The 16,952-nt window shown below is 43.5% G+C and overlaps 1 protein-coding gene across 1 annotated transcript; it reads left to right on the top strand.

Moving 5' to 3' along the window:
• The first annotated feature begins 439 nt into the window (after positions 1-439).
• Duxb (double homeobox B) lies at positions 440-4,931 on the top strand. Its single transcript, XM_077792828.1, has 3 exons — positions 440-443; positions 3,388-3,542; positions 4,398-4,931. The coding sequence occupies exons 1-3, from the start codon at positions 440-442 to the stop codon at positions 4,929-4,931; spliced, it is 693 nt and encodes a 230-aa protein (XP_077648954.1).
• The last annotated feature ends 12,021 nt before the right edge of the window (positions 4,932-16,952 follow it).

Below are 16,952 nucleotides of genomic sequence, written 5' to 3'. Positions count from 1 at the left end.
TAGAAACAGTATTTAAAATCAATATGAAGGTTAGGTAAAAATGTTTTTAGAGGAAAATAATGAGTTCTGAGTTTTGTTTTTAATCAAATGCATAGTCTAAAAGAAGCCACTGGCTATAGGGCCTTGGTCTAAGAGGATCCAGGGAAGCAGATATTTTACCTATTTCTTCAAGTATTGGAACTGGGTGTGGGAGACAGTTTATTCAAAGCTGAGTAACAAAAGTATATCCTATGGTAATATCTGGTAGTTGGTTTTGAGAGGTGCTGGGCCTATTTAAACTGATAGCAAGCATGGCAAATCCAGGAAACAGTATGGGATGAGGTTGGTCTGTCATGGTGTTTGCTAATCTATTCATTAGTTTCTAGTTTCCACCTGTGCTTCAGATTTCTTTTCTGAAAATATTTTAATGAATTAGTTAAGAGATATAACCTTTGGCACAATGCGTAGGATGTGAGTTGTTCATCAAGTACTGGTTGTCGTTAATATCCTAAGTCTTCTCAATAAAAATTATAAAAATTAAACACTCAAAAGTAATTAGAAAGTATGCTTCAATTCTGACTCCAGTCATGAGGAAACATGCAAAGAATTCAACTGGTTGTATTAGTGACAATAGTGACAAGGCAAGGTGTCCAAGTCCCTAAAATTTTTGTCTAGCGTTGACTCTTAGATGAAATAAGAATAAATATGGATGAATGTTAGCCCAGCTCTGTAGTGTGGCTAATACTGCTACCCCATCTAAAGAAATTCCTTTCTATGATCCATGATGTAAGTATTGTATAAAATGATATTTCTTATGATGCAATCGTGGGGCCAAGAAAAAAAGGCATTCAGACATTGAAGTCCTGCTTGGAAAGAAAGAGACAAAGAGCTGGAGAAATTCTTTGAGAGAACCAACAGGGTCTCTTAAATCAGGGAAATTTATTTTGGATAACATGAGGCTGACCACATGCATTGTATGCCATGCAGTCTCTCTCTCTGTGGTTCCTCAATTGTTTTCTAGCAGTAGCATCTTCTCTAGGATAAAGCATTGTCTTTCTCTTTAGGGTATAATTCCAAAGGCAAACAGTCAAATTAGTTTGGTTTAATTGAATTGAGACTTAGAATGCCACAGACTGAGATACATGGCTTTTGTTATGGAAATCACTTTCAGCAAGAGACCAAGCACCACTCTGAGGGTTGGAGAACTCAGGTTTATTTACCTCGAATTCCCAGATGAGCTAGTGCCTAGTGCTCTGAAGTTCTGGGCCCCAAGTTGAGGTTATGTGGAGATTTTATAGGAAATTTGACATCATTTCTTAACTATGACAACATTGGGGTTTTTTTTTTTTTTTTTTTTTTTTTGGTGCTGGGGATTGAACCCAGGGCCTTGTGCATGTGAGGCAAGCACATTGGTGAGTTTGAAATCTTGGCCTACGTGACCAAAGACCATGTATAGGGAATTTACGATGAATAGTTCACAGGCGTAGAACAAAGACAGTAAAACACCTGCGAGTGTTATCCCACAGTGGCCTTCCCACAGCAGAGTAACTCAAGATAACTGGAGTTTACCTCCCTAAGAGCTCTAGTTCTAAGGACTAAGCCTACAAGGTTATAGTTTAGACCGCAGTTAATTGGCCTAGCAATTAAATGAGGTAGCTACATTTCTAAGAGTTCAGAAAGTTACAAAGTATAAGAGAATTAACTCTTTCCCCAGGCATTGGTTCTTCATATAATGTTCTGATCGGGTCTGGTATCTCCATCACACCCTCACATCTTTTTCCACTTAGACTTGGTTTAGAAACCGAAGAAGCAGACAGAGAAAATTGGAGTCTGCATGCTCCTTAGGAAAAGACCCAATCCAGGGACATGACCAGTCTCAGTTACAGATGCAAGGTAAGAACCCACTGGTCCATATTCGGGTTCCATATTCCTCACTGGGCACAGTGGCACACACCTGTAATCCCAGTGATTCAGGAGGCTGAGGCAGGAGGATCACAGTTTGAAAGCCAACCTCAGCAACTTAGTGAAGCTTTAAGCAGTTTATTGAGTGACGGGATTTTTAGCCCCCCATTCCCTCCTGACCTATGGGAGAGATCGAGGGAGCATGCCCCCACCAGGACAGACCAGGACAGGCCAAGAAAGGTCCACTGGCAGCCCACACCCAGCCCTCCCTCCCTGGAAGACAATCAGATGTGCCAGGGAGAACTGTCAAAGCAGGATCTCCTTTAATGAGAAAACATATACAGCTAATATAATGTACAGGAGCCAATCAGGATAAAGGTCAGCAGGGTGGGGAGAATTTACATCTACACCTATCCCACAGGCAATAATGTGGGCAGAAGGGTTCTGAGCCTATCCTAGAGGTGGGCGATTCTTCATCACAACCCAAGGCAGTGCCTTCTGGCTAATCGCTAGGTGCTCTCTTAGGCACTTGTGGCCCCAGGCCTGGGAAGTGGGTAGCAGCCAGCAAGTTAAGTTTCCTCTTTTCTGATGCAACATGCTCCATGTTACATCAATTGAGACCCTGTCTCAAAAAAACAAAAAGAGCTGGAGATGTGGCTCAGTCTTAGAACACCCCTGGGTTCAATCCTGGTACCAAAAAACAAACACAAACTAGTATAGTTCCTCAATCCCACTGAGTAGAAATGACTGCATGTTGTGCCCAAATTCTACATAAAGATTGCTTAGCCTAGGAACTAGTTACAGTTTGTTATGGACTCTACCACGCGGCCTGCGCAGTGGTTTCATTAATGAGGTTCTAGGCATAAAGTTAGTTAGACGAGATCGAAATAAAAACACAAGACTCAATTACCTTAATTCTATTGCTAGGTCCGAGACGGCTCCCCTCTCTGGTTCGCTCCTCTAGCCGCCCAGCAGGGCAGCAAGGATTACTCAGGGCTAGCAGGAGAGAGAGAACGAGCACGCCGGGGAGTAGCCTTTTATTAGGGAACCAGAGATTCAGGGGAGAATTCCATCCAATGAAGGTTGAGGGGGGGCTGCACTCCAAGGTCAGGGTCAGCGATTGGGTCCCCGGGGTCAGTGGTTAGGCACACCCCCACACGGATGGGCTCTCTCATCAGGAAAGGGCCGGGAAAAACTTCGACTTATGCCAAAGTGCCTCAGACCCTCAACGGGAGGCACCCGATCACGTGTGAGAATGGCTCCCCACAATGGACACTCAAGGGTCAAATATATAACCTTGTCCCATAGCTGGCCAGGACAGGGAGTTTCTCAGCAAACAAGGTTTTGGATCTTTTGGCTTGACTGCTGCTCAGCAGCACAGTGACCTCTTCTTTTGCCACCCTGGAGGTGGCAAAATTCAGAGAGTAAATTTCAGCAGCATTATCTTCTGGCTTGAATGTGAGAGCTGACCTAAAATACCCCCTTCCTTCCTGTGTTCTCCTTTAGAATGGTTAACAAAAGAAGCCAAGCAAGACCACATACCCCTCGCAAGAACTCCAAGGAGGATCCAAGTTCAAGCCTTTGAGAGGAACCAAGTCCCTGATGTTGCTACCAGGGAAAAACTGGCTAAACCAACAGACATTCAGGAATTGCGCATTCAGGTGAGTTGTTTGTGGCCCCATTATGTTCTCCCTGAAAGTGATATCGCCCCTGCAGGTGTGACTGGAACTTTGGGCTATCTTGGGTTGTCACAGTCATGGGGACAAAGGTATGGAATGGTAAGCACTCAGCACTGGAAGTCACATTCCTGCAAAGGAAGAATTTGCAAACCCATTTAAGAGGTACCCGTTTCAATTAGAAGCAGGAAAAATGGGAAATGTGAAAATTAATACCTGTTTTAAGAAGACTCTGTTAGATTTCCTATAAAAACTCAGCAGCATGGTCATTTTAGACTAGATTATTCTTCCTTCTAAGGTGCTGTTCTGTTCATGGTAGGTCATTTCTCTGCATTCCCGTGTTTACCAAGTAGATACCAGTGCAGTCTATCTATAACCATTTCTCTATCCCCATTTGTGACAGCCAGAAAAATTTTGCAGACATAGTCAAATGTCCTTCCATTGAGAGGCAAAACTATCTACTTATTCTACCTAAGTGATATGGGCGCTTATTTATTGTATGTATGTTAAATTCTCATGACTTAGGAAGTACATTTATAAGCTTGTGGCCCAGAAACTCTCAAAAACACTTGTGTTTACTAGCCTTGATCAGATGTATTCTGTGATCAAGGGCTGGGGGATATAGCTCAGTTGGGACAGTGCTTGCCTCGCATGCACAAGGCCCTGCGTTCAGTCCCCAGCACCACACACACACACATACACACACAAAAGTTAGATGTATCCTGTGATCAGGCCTATGTTAATAGTCTCTTTCTTTACAGAGTATAAGAAGCAGAGCTAGAATTACTTGTGTTTTATGATGTTCACATCTCCCTTTTCCTCACTTAAATATGGTTTCAGGACCAAAGATATCTGGACCCTGACTGGAGCAGAAAGGAGCCCAAAAATTTCTTGGTAGATGACACAAATGGGAGACCAGATCTGACTAATCAACTGCAGGAAACAGATCTGTTTATATACCCAGATGGGAGTTATTATCTGCCTTCTTCTGATTCCTTCCCTGACAACCAAACAATTTCACCTACTCCTCTTCTGTCCTCTGGGATCATACAGCCCACCCAGGCTGTGCAGAGAGGAGAGAACTCTGACCTGCCTCTCACTTTTATGGATCACCTGCCAGAACTGCTGACTCCAAGAGGGGACATCTCGGATACTCGGGTTCCTTTCTGGATCCAATTCCAAGAAGAATACCAAAATCACAAAGAACAAACTGGCATAGGAGTCGTACCATTGAAGAACCATTCTGAACCTAATCCTGAGAACAAGAAACCACAGGGTCTGGGTCCCATTGACATATCTTATGTCATGCAGTGGTGGGACCAGGGCCGCCAAGCTCTGATTGAGGAATGGGAACCACTTGAAGAGATACAGTGAGACAGATGTGTGGCCAACTCCAAGGTCAGCTGGAGAGTCCTCTCATCTGCTCTACCAACTGCACCAGCAATATGTAGAAACCTCAAGTCTTTAGATGAACTCCTGTCATCTATAGAATCTCAGTAAACTATTCTCTTTTCTTTTCTTTTTTCTTTTTTTGTACCAGGGATTGAACCCAGGGACACTTGACCACTAAGCCACATTCCCAGCTTTTTAAAAAATATATTTATTTAGAGACTGGGTCTTACTAAGTTGCTTAGGGTTTTGGCTTTGAACTTGCGATCCTCCTGCCTCCGCCTCCCAAATCACTGGGATGACAGGCGTGCACCACTACTTCTGATCTACAGAGAGGGGACCCTTTCAGACCCCACCAACCTCTCATTGGAGAAGATTGTCAGGTTCTGCTTCATATGCTGCAAGGCTAACCATGGCCTTAGCTCCAGGAGGAAGATGTCAATCTTGTGTAACTGGTCCAGGCAGGCCTCCTTCGTTTTGATTCAGAATTGATACAATTTATTACTTATTTGGTAGTGGGAAGGAGGGTTACCACTGAGCCTTGTCCCTAGCCCCTTTTTTATTTGTTATTTTGAGACAGGTCTCACTAAGTTGCCAAGGTTGGCCTTGAACTTGTTTCCTCCTCCCTCAGTCTCCCGAGTCTCTGGAATTACAGGTGTGCACCCTGCATCTGAACAGGATCAGTACAATTAATAGACAATGACGAGTGCCAGGGGTAAGATAAGATGACTGGGAACCCAAATGGATGTCTGCATGGGCAGTGGTACCTTCTTAACTCATGGTGCCCAGAGCTCTCTATCTATATTGCCTTGGAAACGCCAAGGGCAGCAGACGCATCTGCTGAATCCTTCTGAAAAAAGCATCTTCCCGTTTGAGAAATCCACAAGTTCTAATGGAGGCGAAGCAAAGATAACAGGCCAAGAAGAGATACTGTCAGCATTCATTTATTCCCTTCTGGCATGGCACTGAGATAAATTTGAAATAAGTATTATAGAAAGTGAGGGAATACTATATTTCTTCATGCTGTATGTTTATAAAAGTGAGTTTTTGTTGTTTTTTTTTTTTTTTTTTTTTGTTGTTGTTGTTGGGCCTCGTGGTGGTGTCCCTGTAATCCCATCTACTCAGGAAGCTGAGGTGAGAGGATTGCAAGTTCCTGGCTCCTCCTTCAAGCCAGCCTGGGCAACCTAGCAGGACCCCATCTTAAAATTAAGGGGAAAAGCCAGGCACAGTAATTCATGCCTGTAATCCCAGTGGGTTGGGAGGCTGAGGCAGGAGGATCGTGAGTTCAAAGCCAGCCTCAGCAACTTATTGAGACCCTGTCTCAAAAAATAAAATAAAATAAAAAGGGCTGGGGATATGGCTCAGTGGTTAAGTGCTCTTGGGTTCAATCCATGGTAACAACAAAAGAAAACAAAGGGGGCTGGGGGTGGAGCACAAGCATGTGCAAGGCCCTGTGTTGGACTCAGCACTGCCAAAAAAAAAAAAAAAAAAAGTGAGCAAGAGCTTTTTCTTTCCTCCCTAAGTTCTGAGGGTTTGAACTGGGAACTGGACACCTTAGCCTCCATCAATAAGGGAAGGGGTTAAATGAATGAAGACGTATCCATCATGCTGAGTATTTTTCATGTAAATGTATTTTTTTCCATTGAACATTTAAAACACAAAAATTAACCAGGAATGGTGGTGCCCACCTATACTCCCAGCAACTCAAGAGCCTGAGGCAGCAAGATTGAAAGTTTAAGGCCAACCCAGGACAACTTAACTAGACCTGCCTCAGAATAAAAATAAAGTCTGAGGATGTCGCTCAGTAGTAGAGTGTCCCTAGGTTCAATCCCTAGTACCACAAAAACAAATCAATTACAAGGAAATTATAACATCATAAAATCACTGAATAAAAATCTATTAACTTTTTCTATGTTAATAGGTTTTCAAATATATACTTATGTATGTATGTGTGTACATAATCCTGTAATTCCTCACTTCATTACAAGTAAATTATATAAACTTAAAACTTTTGGGGTAACCATCCTTATTTTGTGTTTTGGTTTGGATGTGAGGTGTCCCCAAAAGCTCCCATTAATACAGGAATATTCAGAGGTAAAATGATTGAATTATGACAGCTGTACCTAATCTGTCTATCCTAATTTAAATGCAATGACTGGAAACTGTTGGCAGGCAAGGTGTAGCTGGGGGAGATGGGTCTCTAGGGTGTTCCCTGGGAGGGTGCATCTTCCCTGAGGCCCCTTTGCCTCCATCTCTCTTCCTGACTCCACCTTGATTTTCCTCCTTTGTTTTTTTTTCCCCCCTTTTGATACAGGGAATTGAATCCAGGGGCACTTAACCACTGAGCCACATCTGGTCCTTGTTTATTTTATTATTTAGAGACAGGGCCTCGCTAAATTGCTGAGGCTGGTTTTGAGTTTTTGATTCTCCTGCTGCAGCTTCCCAAGCTGCTGGGATCACAGGCCTGTGCCCCCAGTGCCCAGCTGGGATCTTCTTACATGATGTGTTGCCTCACTTGGACCCAGAGCAATGGAGTCCGCTGTTAGGACTAAGCCTCTGAAACCATGAGCCCCAAATAAACTTTCCCTCCTCTAAGTTATTCTTGTCTGGCATTTTGGGCACAGTGATGCAAAAGCTAACTAAAACGTTTTGTCTTCTTTCTTTCAAAATTATAACTTGTAAAATCATTACTGTGTATGTAGGATTACATTGATATAATAATAAAAATATCTTTGGAAAATATTACCCTTCTGTTCATCTTGCCAATTTGCATTCTATTTCTTTATACAGTTTGTGCAGGTCCATGTGAATGTGGTGTATCCTGCACTGCTACACACAGATCTATAGCTCTGAGGTTTTTGTTTTGTTTTGTTTAAATATATTTATGTTTTAGTTGTAGTTGGACACAATATCTTTATTTTTATGTGGTACTGAGGATTGAACCCAGGGCCTCACACATGCTAGGTGAGTGCTCTACCGCTGAGCCACAATTACAGCCCCTTGTTTTGTTTTTAATATACATATTTTCAGTTGTCAAAGGATCTTTTATTTATTTATTCATCTGCTTATTTATTTATTTATATGCAGTGTGGAGGATTGAACCCAGGGCCTCACACATGCCAGGCAAGTGCTATACCGCTGAGCCATAACTCCAGCCCCTAGCTCTTGAGTATTTTTTTATGTATAAGTCTATGTAAATTTGTTTTTGCATCTATATTACACCCAACTCCTCCCTCCCTACTGCTCTCTATCACTATTTCTAAATCTACAAGTCTTTGTATATCTACTTATCTAGATCTACCGTCCATACTCTTTAGAGGAAAAAGGTAGGATAGAATTGTTTTCATCTTTTTCTTCTCCCACTGTTGCTGAAAGCTCGGTCCTTGTCCCTGATACCAATCCAATAATGAGGATATGGTTTGGAGAAAAAGGAAAAAGAATGTTTATTGCTTTGCTAGTACAGGAGAAACACAGGGGACTCCTGTCCCAAAGGCTGTGATTCTGCCCCTCAGCGGGAACAGGGGGCTTTTTTAAAAGAGGTGGCTCAAAGGCTACATTCCCATGTTTTCCGTTGGAGTTATAATTCACTTGTCAATTTGGGAGATATTTCTGAGATCTTCTGGTACCATCCCCAAAGTCTGGATTACTTTGTTCCTATGGTGGGTGTATACTCAAGTACAGATAATTCTGCATAGGATGGAAGAAAGGTAATGCTGTTTCCCCTAATATTAGGGAGGAGCAGGTAGAGTGGAATGTTGAGAGCCACAGTCGGAATGGCCCCTGGCATTTTGCCAGAAGTAATGGTTGAGAGGTGACAACAGGGAGCCATTAAGATGATGATAATTAAGTTAAACTGTGTATAATTGCTGTGACTGGATGATGCTGGATTGAAACAGGCTGTGTATTCAGTTGTATTATTAGACCCCTGCTGTCCGGCAATAGGGCAGCTCCTGCTGCCTCTGGCGCCCGCTATTTTGAGTTCTTGCGGAATTCCCGTAGAGTTCCAGTTGAACTCTCACGGGGATTCCTGGAGAGTTCAAGTTGGTTGAGGAAGTTCCGGTGGAGGGAGTTCTGGTTGGTGTGTGGTGTTCTTGGAAGGGCCGCGTGGGTGGCGTTTGCGGGAGTTCGGAAATAAAGTTTGTTCCTGCTTGAGTGGCTCGTGATTTGTGCCCAGCCAAGTTGCCACAGTGGAAGAGAAAGAAAAATAAGTGGCAGTAGCAGAGCAGCAAGGGTTATATTCAACGGAAAGGGATCACTATTACACTCTACTGGGAATTGAACCCAGGAGTACTCTACCACTGAGCTATAACCTCAGCCCTTTTTTTTTTTTTTTTTTTTGACAGAGTCTCATCAAGCAGTCCAGGTTGTCCTTGAACTTTTTATCCTCCTGCCACAGCCTTCCTAGGTGTTGGGATTATAGTTGACATAAGCAGTGTTATCTAAATATACACTTGTCATTTGTAGAACCAAGTTCCTTCTAGGCTTTTTAAAAGACATTCGGCCTTTATACAAACAATCTATACATAATCTGTTTTGCTTATTTTAAACCATGCCCATTGCCATGCACCATGGTTCATGCCAGTAACCCCAGCAGCTGGGGAGGCTGAGGCAGGAGGATTGCAAGTTCAAAGACAATCTCAGCAATTTAGCAAGGCTAAACAACTCAGCAAGACCCTGACTAAAAATATCTTTAAAAGGGTGGAGGGTGTGGCTCAGTGATTAAGCGCCCTTGGGCTAGATCCCTGATACCAAAATACCCTTAAACCATGTGCCTTGTCTGGCTGCCCAGCTTGCTAAAATTAAGAAATTACTAAAATGGCCAGGTGTAATAGTGCACACTTGTAATCCCAGCGGCTCAGGAAACTGAGACAGGAGGATGGCAAGTTCAAAGTCAGCTTCAGCAATTTAACAAGACCCCCAAGCAATTTAGTGAGACCCTGACTAAAAATAAAAAGGACTGGAGATAGGGCTCAGTGGTTAAGCACTCCTGAGTTCAATCCCTGGTAACAACAAAAAAGAAATGACTAAAATGAAGTAAATTAAGGCAGACCCATAGATTCTACACAGTATTTCTGTGTTAGTGAGGATGCACAGAGGGGTGCTTTGCCACTGAGATACACTCCCATCCCTTTTTAATTTTGAGATAAGGTCTCCCTTGCTGAGATTAGCTTTGAATTTGAGAGCCTCCTGCCTCAGGCTCTCAAGTAACTGGGATTACAGGTGCACTTCACCATGCTAGGCTATCTTAATGCCTTCTGCCACTGGCATCCATGGGCTAAAATGTTCAGTTAGCATGGGGAGAAGCTAAGGCAGCAGAAAAGAGAGCATTGAAGAGGGGCTTTATCAGGTCCCATGGAATCAGAGCCTGAACTGCAGACTCCTGTGAAGAGGGGAGTGAGGTGTTATGGGCCAGGCTACATGGGCAATGACCAAACAGACTCCACGTTGCCCTGAGACGCCCTGTCATGTTAAGAAATGCTTCTCCAATGGGAGCACCCCGCCTCTACCATCAACAATTGCTTAGCATAGCATGTTTGGCAACACAAAATGGCAGTTGTTATACAATGTAAAGTTGTTCTCTTTTTGGATCCCATTTTTCTTGGACGAGGTTACCCATTCAAGAATGATTGTCTAGATGTTAGTTGTTGGAAAAACATAACGGCAGCAGCACCCCAGAGAAAAACCCCAACATGGTGTCTAATAACCCTCTTTCTCCTCTTTGTTTCTTTCACTGGCGCAAAACATTCCCGCCAGTGCCAATGTTCAAATCCTGCTGGTGGGAAGCCTTAGCCCCAATAAGAATTAACTTCTTGGGCTCCTGAACTGACATATGGAAGAGCTTGCCAATAAACGGGCGACCTGTTATCTACCTCAGCCCTGCGACCTCTCCTTAGACCTATATAAACCCACAGCCTTTTGTAATAAAGTGGAACCTCTTCGGTGATCTGTGTTGTGTGGTGTAGTGCGGTGTGGCGTCTTCCAGTCTTACATTAGTAACCTTTCTTTAACTTGTACTCAATTAGGGTCATTTTGACCCACTTCCTCTTCTGCTTACGATTTTAGATCTCATGACATTTGTTTATGGTTTTGAATCATAGCAATAGCCACTTAGGATTAATGTGGTTTTGGATTATAAAAGGTGTGTTCAAACCTCAACCCCAGGAGGGGGTCGAAGGGTGGAGACTTGCAGCCTGCCCCTTGACCTGCCAGCTGGTGACTCCATGATTTATTGCAATCGAGCCATAACAGAGGGATGGAGATAAGAAAAAGCAGGAAGGGAGGGAAGATACTCAGGGATATGATTTAACTGAAGACTAGCTTCATCTAAGTTGTAGAATGTATTGCCATAGGCAATTTGTAATATTCTCTTATTATCCTTTAAATATTTGTACAATCTGAGCTGGGCATGGTGTAGCTAGCTCAGTGGTGCATGCAGTGCTTGCCTAGCATGTGTGAGGAGCTAGGTTTGATCTCCACGGTCAAAAAAACAAACAAAGAATCCAGTTTTGGGGCTGGGATTATGACTCAGTGGTAGGGAGCTCGCCTAGCATGGACGAGACCCAGGTTCGATCCTCAGCACCACAGAAAAATAAAGGCATTGTGTTGTGTCCATTTACACCTAAAAAATAAATAAATAATTTTTTTAAAAATCCAGTTTTGGTGACATTGATTTTTTTTCCCTAATACTCTTTTTCTACTTTCTCCTCTGGCACCCTGTCCCACAGGTTTCAAATGCATTTTTTACTCACTATTTTTGACAACTATAAATAAGTGTTTTCCACAATGGAAATGAAAGTCTGTGCAGTATATTTTCATGACTGGGGAATGGATTTTCTCAAGTCATCTTCAATAGGCTAAAAACTTAAGAAAAAAATAAAACTGAATGTTGGAATTCAGTTCTTTATATGAAGTCCCTTACGAAAACAACAGGATGGCTATAAACCCAAAAGGAGGGGCGGGGTGAGATTTAAAGAGAAGAAAAAGTAAAAGGAATTAAGATGACTCACTGCTTCTGATTTCTCCCGGGTCTTCGCTCTCTGGCTTTCCTCCTTCCCAGGAAGCTTCAGCCACTTCTTCAGCATTATCACTTTTGCTGAAAAATGCTGGGGAAAAATCGATCTCTTCCATCGCGTTCCTGCATTCTTCAGACTGTTTTGAATGTTGTGCCCGACCAGCGTTTAGGAAGCCGATGGCCAGCAGTCCCTGCTTGGGGTCCTCGTCACCAAAGTCAGCACAGGGGTTCCGAACCCAGGCATGGTCGTTGCCGGGTTTGCCTTCAGCCCAGCCTCGGTGGGATACAGTGGCTGGGGTGTATCTTCAGGGGCTTGTCCCTCCTCGGGAGAAGGCAGATGATCCTTTTCTCCTGCTCAACATCGAGGGCGCCTGGTTCCTTCCTCCTGGAAGATCATTCTCTGAAGCAAATCAAAGTAGCTTTGCTTGCATCTTAAAAAGTTCCTCTTCATCTTCCTCCAATGTTTTAATTCCTTGCTCAGGGAGTGAAACTACGGGCTCAAACCAGAGGTCATGGGTGGACTCATCTGCCTTCCCTGTAGAGGTATCATGGTCCTCACACAGTGTCTACCAGACTCAAACAGGAAAAGAAAAAATAAGCCCTTTGCTGTTCTTTGGTTTCACAATACTATGGCTTGCTGGGGCCACACACCAGCAGCCAATAAGGCCACCCCCACCCTGGGTTGTCATGTCCATGACCTGTCCCCCTAGCTAGAACATGAGCTTCCACCAAGGAGGCCCTCTTTTCAACTATTTTCTATTTCATTGCTTTCTTTTCTGATGCACGGTCCGCGCCCCCCCCCCCCCCCCCCCGCACCCACCTCTCTCTCTGGCAATGCTGGGGATCAAAACTAGGCTCACACATGCTAGATAAGCACTCTACCACTGAACTACAATCCCAGCCCCTTTCTCTGGTTTGTTTGCTTGATTCTTTGTTGTTGTGTGGAAAAATTAAAGTCAAACAGATAAAGACAGACTGAGGAATCCCAAAATATTAGGCCCAGAGGACATGGGAGCCCAAGCTTCAGTCCCATCTAACTCTAAATAAATCAACTTCTGACCCTATGCAACTGTGTATCCTTTTCTCCAGCATCCACTAAAACCCTACTAGGCCAAAACTTGCTCCATTCTGCAGTTTATATGCTGAAAACTGGTTTTCATTAGAGCAGAATATTCAGGTCCGTAGAGGGCCACCAAGGACATTTCACCCTAACTTCCTTCCTTTCCCAAGAATGTCTTTAGCCTTGTTCTTTCCTCTCACCTCTCAAAGCACTCAACCCAGCAATGTGACACAGGACTACAACTCCAGCTTGTCTGGAGACTGAGGCAGGAGTAAGTTTGCAGCCAACGTGGCCAACTTAGGGAGACCCTGACCCAAAAAACAAAAAAAATCACATACAAAAAAAATTAGTAGTGTTGGAGTGCTACTCTTGTGTTTAAGTTACTGTCAAGGTAGGTGAGTAAATTACTTGTAGCAGATTACCTGTAGAAAACACCACTACTGGGGCTGAAGTTGTGGCTCGGAGCTCTCCAAGCATGGGAGAGGCACTGGATTCGATCCTCAGCACCACATGAAAATAGAATGAAGATATTGTGTCCACCTATAACTAAAAAATAATTTTTTTTTTACAAAACCCAATATCCAGACCTTAAGAGTGTTATGCTCAAATTCGGGACCCCAAAAAGACCACCAGAGACCAAGATCTGTAAGGGGGGTCCAGCGGAACATCGGAGGGAGAGACCACACAAGAGACTTTCTCCATGCAATTGGCAAAAGGGGATTTATTGGGGATCCATTCCAGCGCGCTGGGACTCTGTGCCCACTCAAGAAGGGAGCGCAGCCCAGAGCCCAGAGCAAAGGTCAAGCAGAGCTTAAGTACACTTTTTGGAGAGGGCGGTGGGCTTTGCATACATCAGAACAAATCATCATAAGGCGCGGGGAAATTGAACAACAACTCTGAGACGTGATTGGCACATTCATTGGCGGGAACAGGTCTGGTGGGGGTGATTGGTCATTCGTAAGCGGGTTACACATTCAAACTGATTGGTCCGGGCCCTGTGACAAACTGCACAGGGCCCTAGGCTAAACAGCCAGTAGGGCGTTGTTTTAACTATCTCAGGAATCTGGGTGTAACAGAGGAACTTAATAATACCTAATCTTTTACATTCAAGCTTTCCAGCTTAGAAACTTTACCCTTTCAGATCGATGTAAGAAGCAAAGAGGTGTTTATTGCAAGCTAGCTCGGTCCTCCCCCCACACACAGCAACTGGTGACGCTGAGAGGCCCCCGAGCACAGGATTTGCAGCAGTTTTATACACTCTTTGGGGAAGGCAGGGACTTCACATACATCATAGCATCTCTTAGCAAATCATCACACCTCGGGAAAATCAAATAACAACTCTAAAACATGATTAGCACATTCACTGGCGGGAACAAGTTGGGTAGGGGTGATTGGTTACTACAAGAGGGGGATTCATTTGAACTGATTGGTTTAAGCCAAAAGGGGTGTTCATGCTGAACTACATGGTTTCCCAACACCATAAACATCTGGCATCCCAGGTATTTCCCTGTCTCTTGCTGATTGGTGGCTGCTAGGGGATTGTTATGGGTCCCCACCTAGCCTGACTGAGTCAGGGACACCTTGCTCAGCAGATCTCTCCTGTTATTTGTAGATAAACAACTTAGCAGGGTGGGAATGTACCGAGGAGTGCTCTGTGGGTCTTTCCAAGGACAAAGGTCATGTCCCTTCCTTGGACAGGCTTTGCTCTGGTTTTTCAAGAGTGAGCAAATAGGGCTGGGGATGTGGCTCAAGCGGTAGCGTGCTCGCCGGGCATGCGTGCGACCCGGGTTCGATCCTCAGCACCATATACAAACAAAGATGTTGTGTCCGCCGAAAACTGGAAGAAATAAATATTAAAAAAACTCTCTCTCTCTCTCTCTCTCTCTCTCTCTCTCTCTCTCTCCTCCTCTCTCTTAAAAAAAAAAAAAGAGTGAGCAAATAGAAACAAAAGGAGCTAATTTGGGAAAATTCATCAAGAAAGAAGTGCTAATGGGACTAACTCTGGACAGAATCCACTGAAGTCAGAGTAAAGCTAGGAGTTATGGCTACATGTCTTCAAAAGAAAATTTCTTTAGTAAGGCAGGAACACTGAGGGAACTGGTGACAGATGGAGTACCCCTATTGACATAGGATTGAATGTAGATGAAGTCCCCCTGAATAGGATGGCCACCAAGACAATCCTGGAGAGGATGAGTTAGAGTCAAAAACTCCACAGGCAGCATGAAGGAGAAATTGAACATCTGGCAGAGTGCAGAAGATGCAGAAGATGGCCGCATGTGGTGGTGCACGCCTGTAATCCCAGCAGTTTGGGAGGCTGAGACAGGAGGATTGTGAGTTCAAAGCCAGCCTCAGCAAAAGCGAGGTGCTAAGCAACTGAGTGAGACCCTGTCTCTAAATAAAATACAAAATAGGGCTGGTAATGTGGCTCAGTGGTCAAGTACCCCTGAGTACTCCCCAAAAAAGTGCAGAAGATGAACCCCAGGTCTCAAGGCAAACATCCAACAGTAGCAAATTTAGAAGCAGTATTGTTTCCTTTGTCCTCTGCTCTGAGAAGACCCACTCTCTGGAGAGTGCTCTTTGCTTGAACCTTACTTTACTTTCACTTGCAATGAAGTTCTCTTGCATGATTTTGGTGTCTGACTTTACATTTTCTTTCATCAGAACACAAAACTGAGTTATGGAGCTTCTCCTTTGATGTAGAATATTGCTGGGTTCCATCCCCAGTACCACACACACAAAAAAATCTTAAATTAAAAAATATCCAATACCTTTCTTACAAGGATGCTTGCAGCTCCTTCTCATCAATCCAAATTTTTATTTTTTTCTATATTAGGGATTGAACCCAGGGGTGCTTAACCACTGAGCTACACCCCCAGCCCTTTTTATGTTCTATTTTGAGACAGGGTCTCTCTAAGTTGCTTAGGGCCTCACTGAGTTGCTGAGGCTGGCATTGAACTTGTGATCCTCCTGCCTCAGCCTCCAGAGTCGCTGGGATTATGGGTGTGTGCCACCATACCCAGCCTCAGTTTCTTTTAAGGAAGGGCTGACATGTAGAAATTGTGGTAATTTGAGACTTTTCTTCTTTTTTGATGTTAGCATGTGTAAAATTTGTGTTGAGTTTTAATTTTTTTTTTTTTTTGGTACTAAGGATTGAGCTCCTGCAGTCTGAAAACTGACCTCATGCCTCTTGCCACACATCATATGTGTGTGTATATATAACCATATGTATGTATACATATACAATAAAAATTATTTAAAAAATAAAAAAACTAGGGGCTGCGGTTGTGGCTCAAGTGGTAGAGCGCTCACCTAGCACATGTGAGGCACTGGGTTCAATCCTCAGGACCACATTAAAAAATAATAATAATAAAATGAAGATGTTGTATCCACCTAAAACTAAAAAATAAATATAAAAATAAATAAATAAATAAAAACCCTAGCTGGGCATGGTGGTGCATGCCTATAATCGGGAAACTGAAGCAAGAGGATATCAGGTTCAAGGCCAGCCTCAACAATTTAGCATGACCCTGTATCAAAATAAAAATAAAAAGGACTGGGAATGTTGCTCAGTGGTAAAGCAGACCCAATCTTCAAACTCCAGGATCAAATAGAAAAACGAAAGAAAACCAGTCTTGAATGCTTAGGGAATGCAAGATAGGATTTTAAAAGGTAGGCTCCAAAAAGAAATCAAAAGAGCACAAATAGGAATGTGATTAAGAGGGGCACCTGATTATTTTTAAGTCAGTGTCCCCATTGTTTATCATTAGGACTGAGAAAGTAGCTAGATGGGAGCCCTAACACAGTGCGTGAGGCTCTGGGTTTAGTTTCCAGTACCAGAAGAAGAGAAAAGTAAATTGAGTCCCAAAGTATTCATCAGTCGGCTATGAGTGTTCATCTCTTTGTCACTTGAAAAGACCCTGGTCTAGAATTTTAC

The sequence above is a fragment of the Urocitellus parryii genome, chromosome 15, assembly GCF_045843805.1.
Source record: "Urocitellus parryii isolate mUroPar1 chromosome 15, mUroPar1.hap1, whole genome shotgun sequence".
Classification (NCBI taxonomy): domain Eukaryota; kingdom Metazoa; phylum Chordata; class Mammalia; order Rodentia; family Sciuridae; genus Urocitellus; species Urocitellus parryii.
This window is presented reverse-complemented; position numbering and strand designations above follow the sequence as displayed.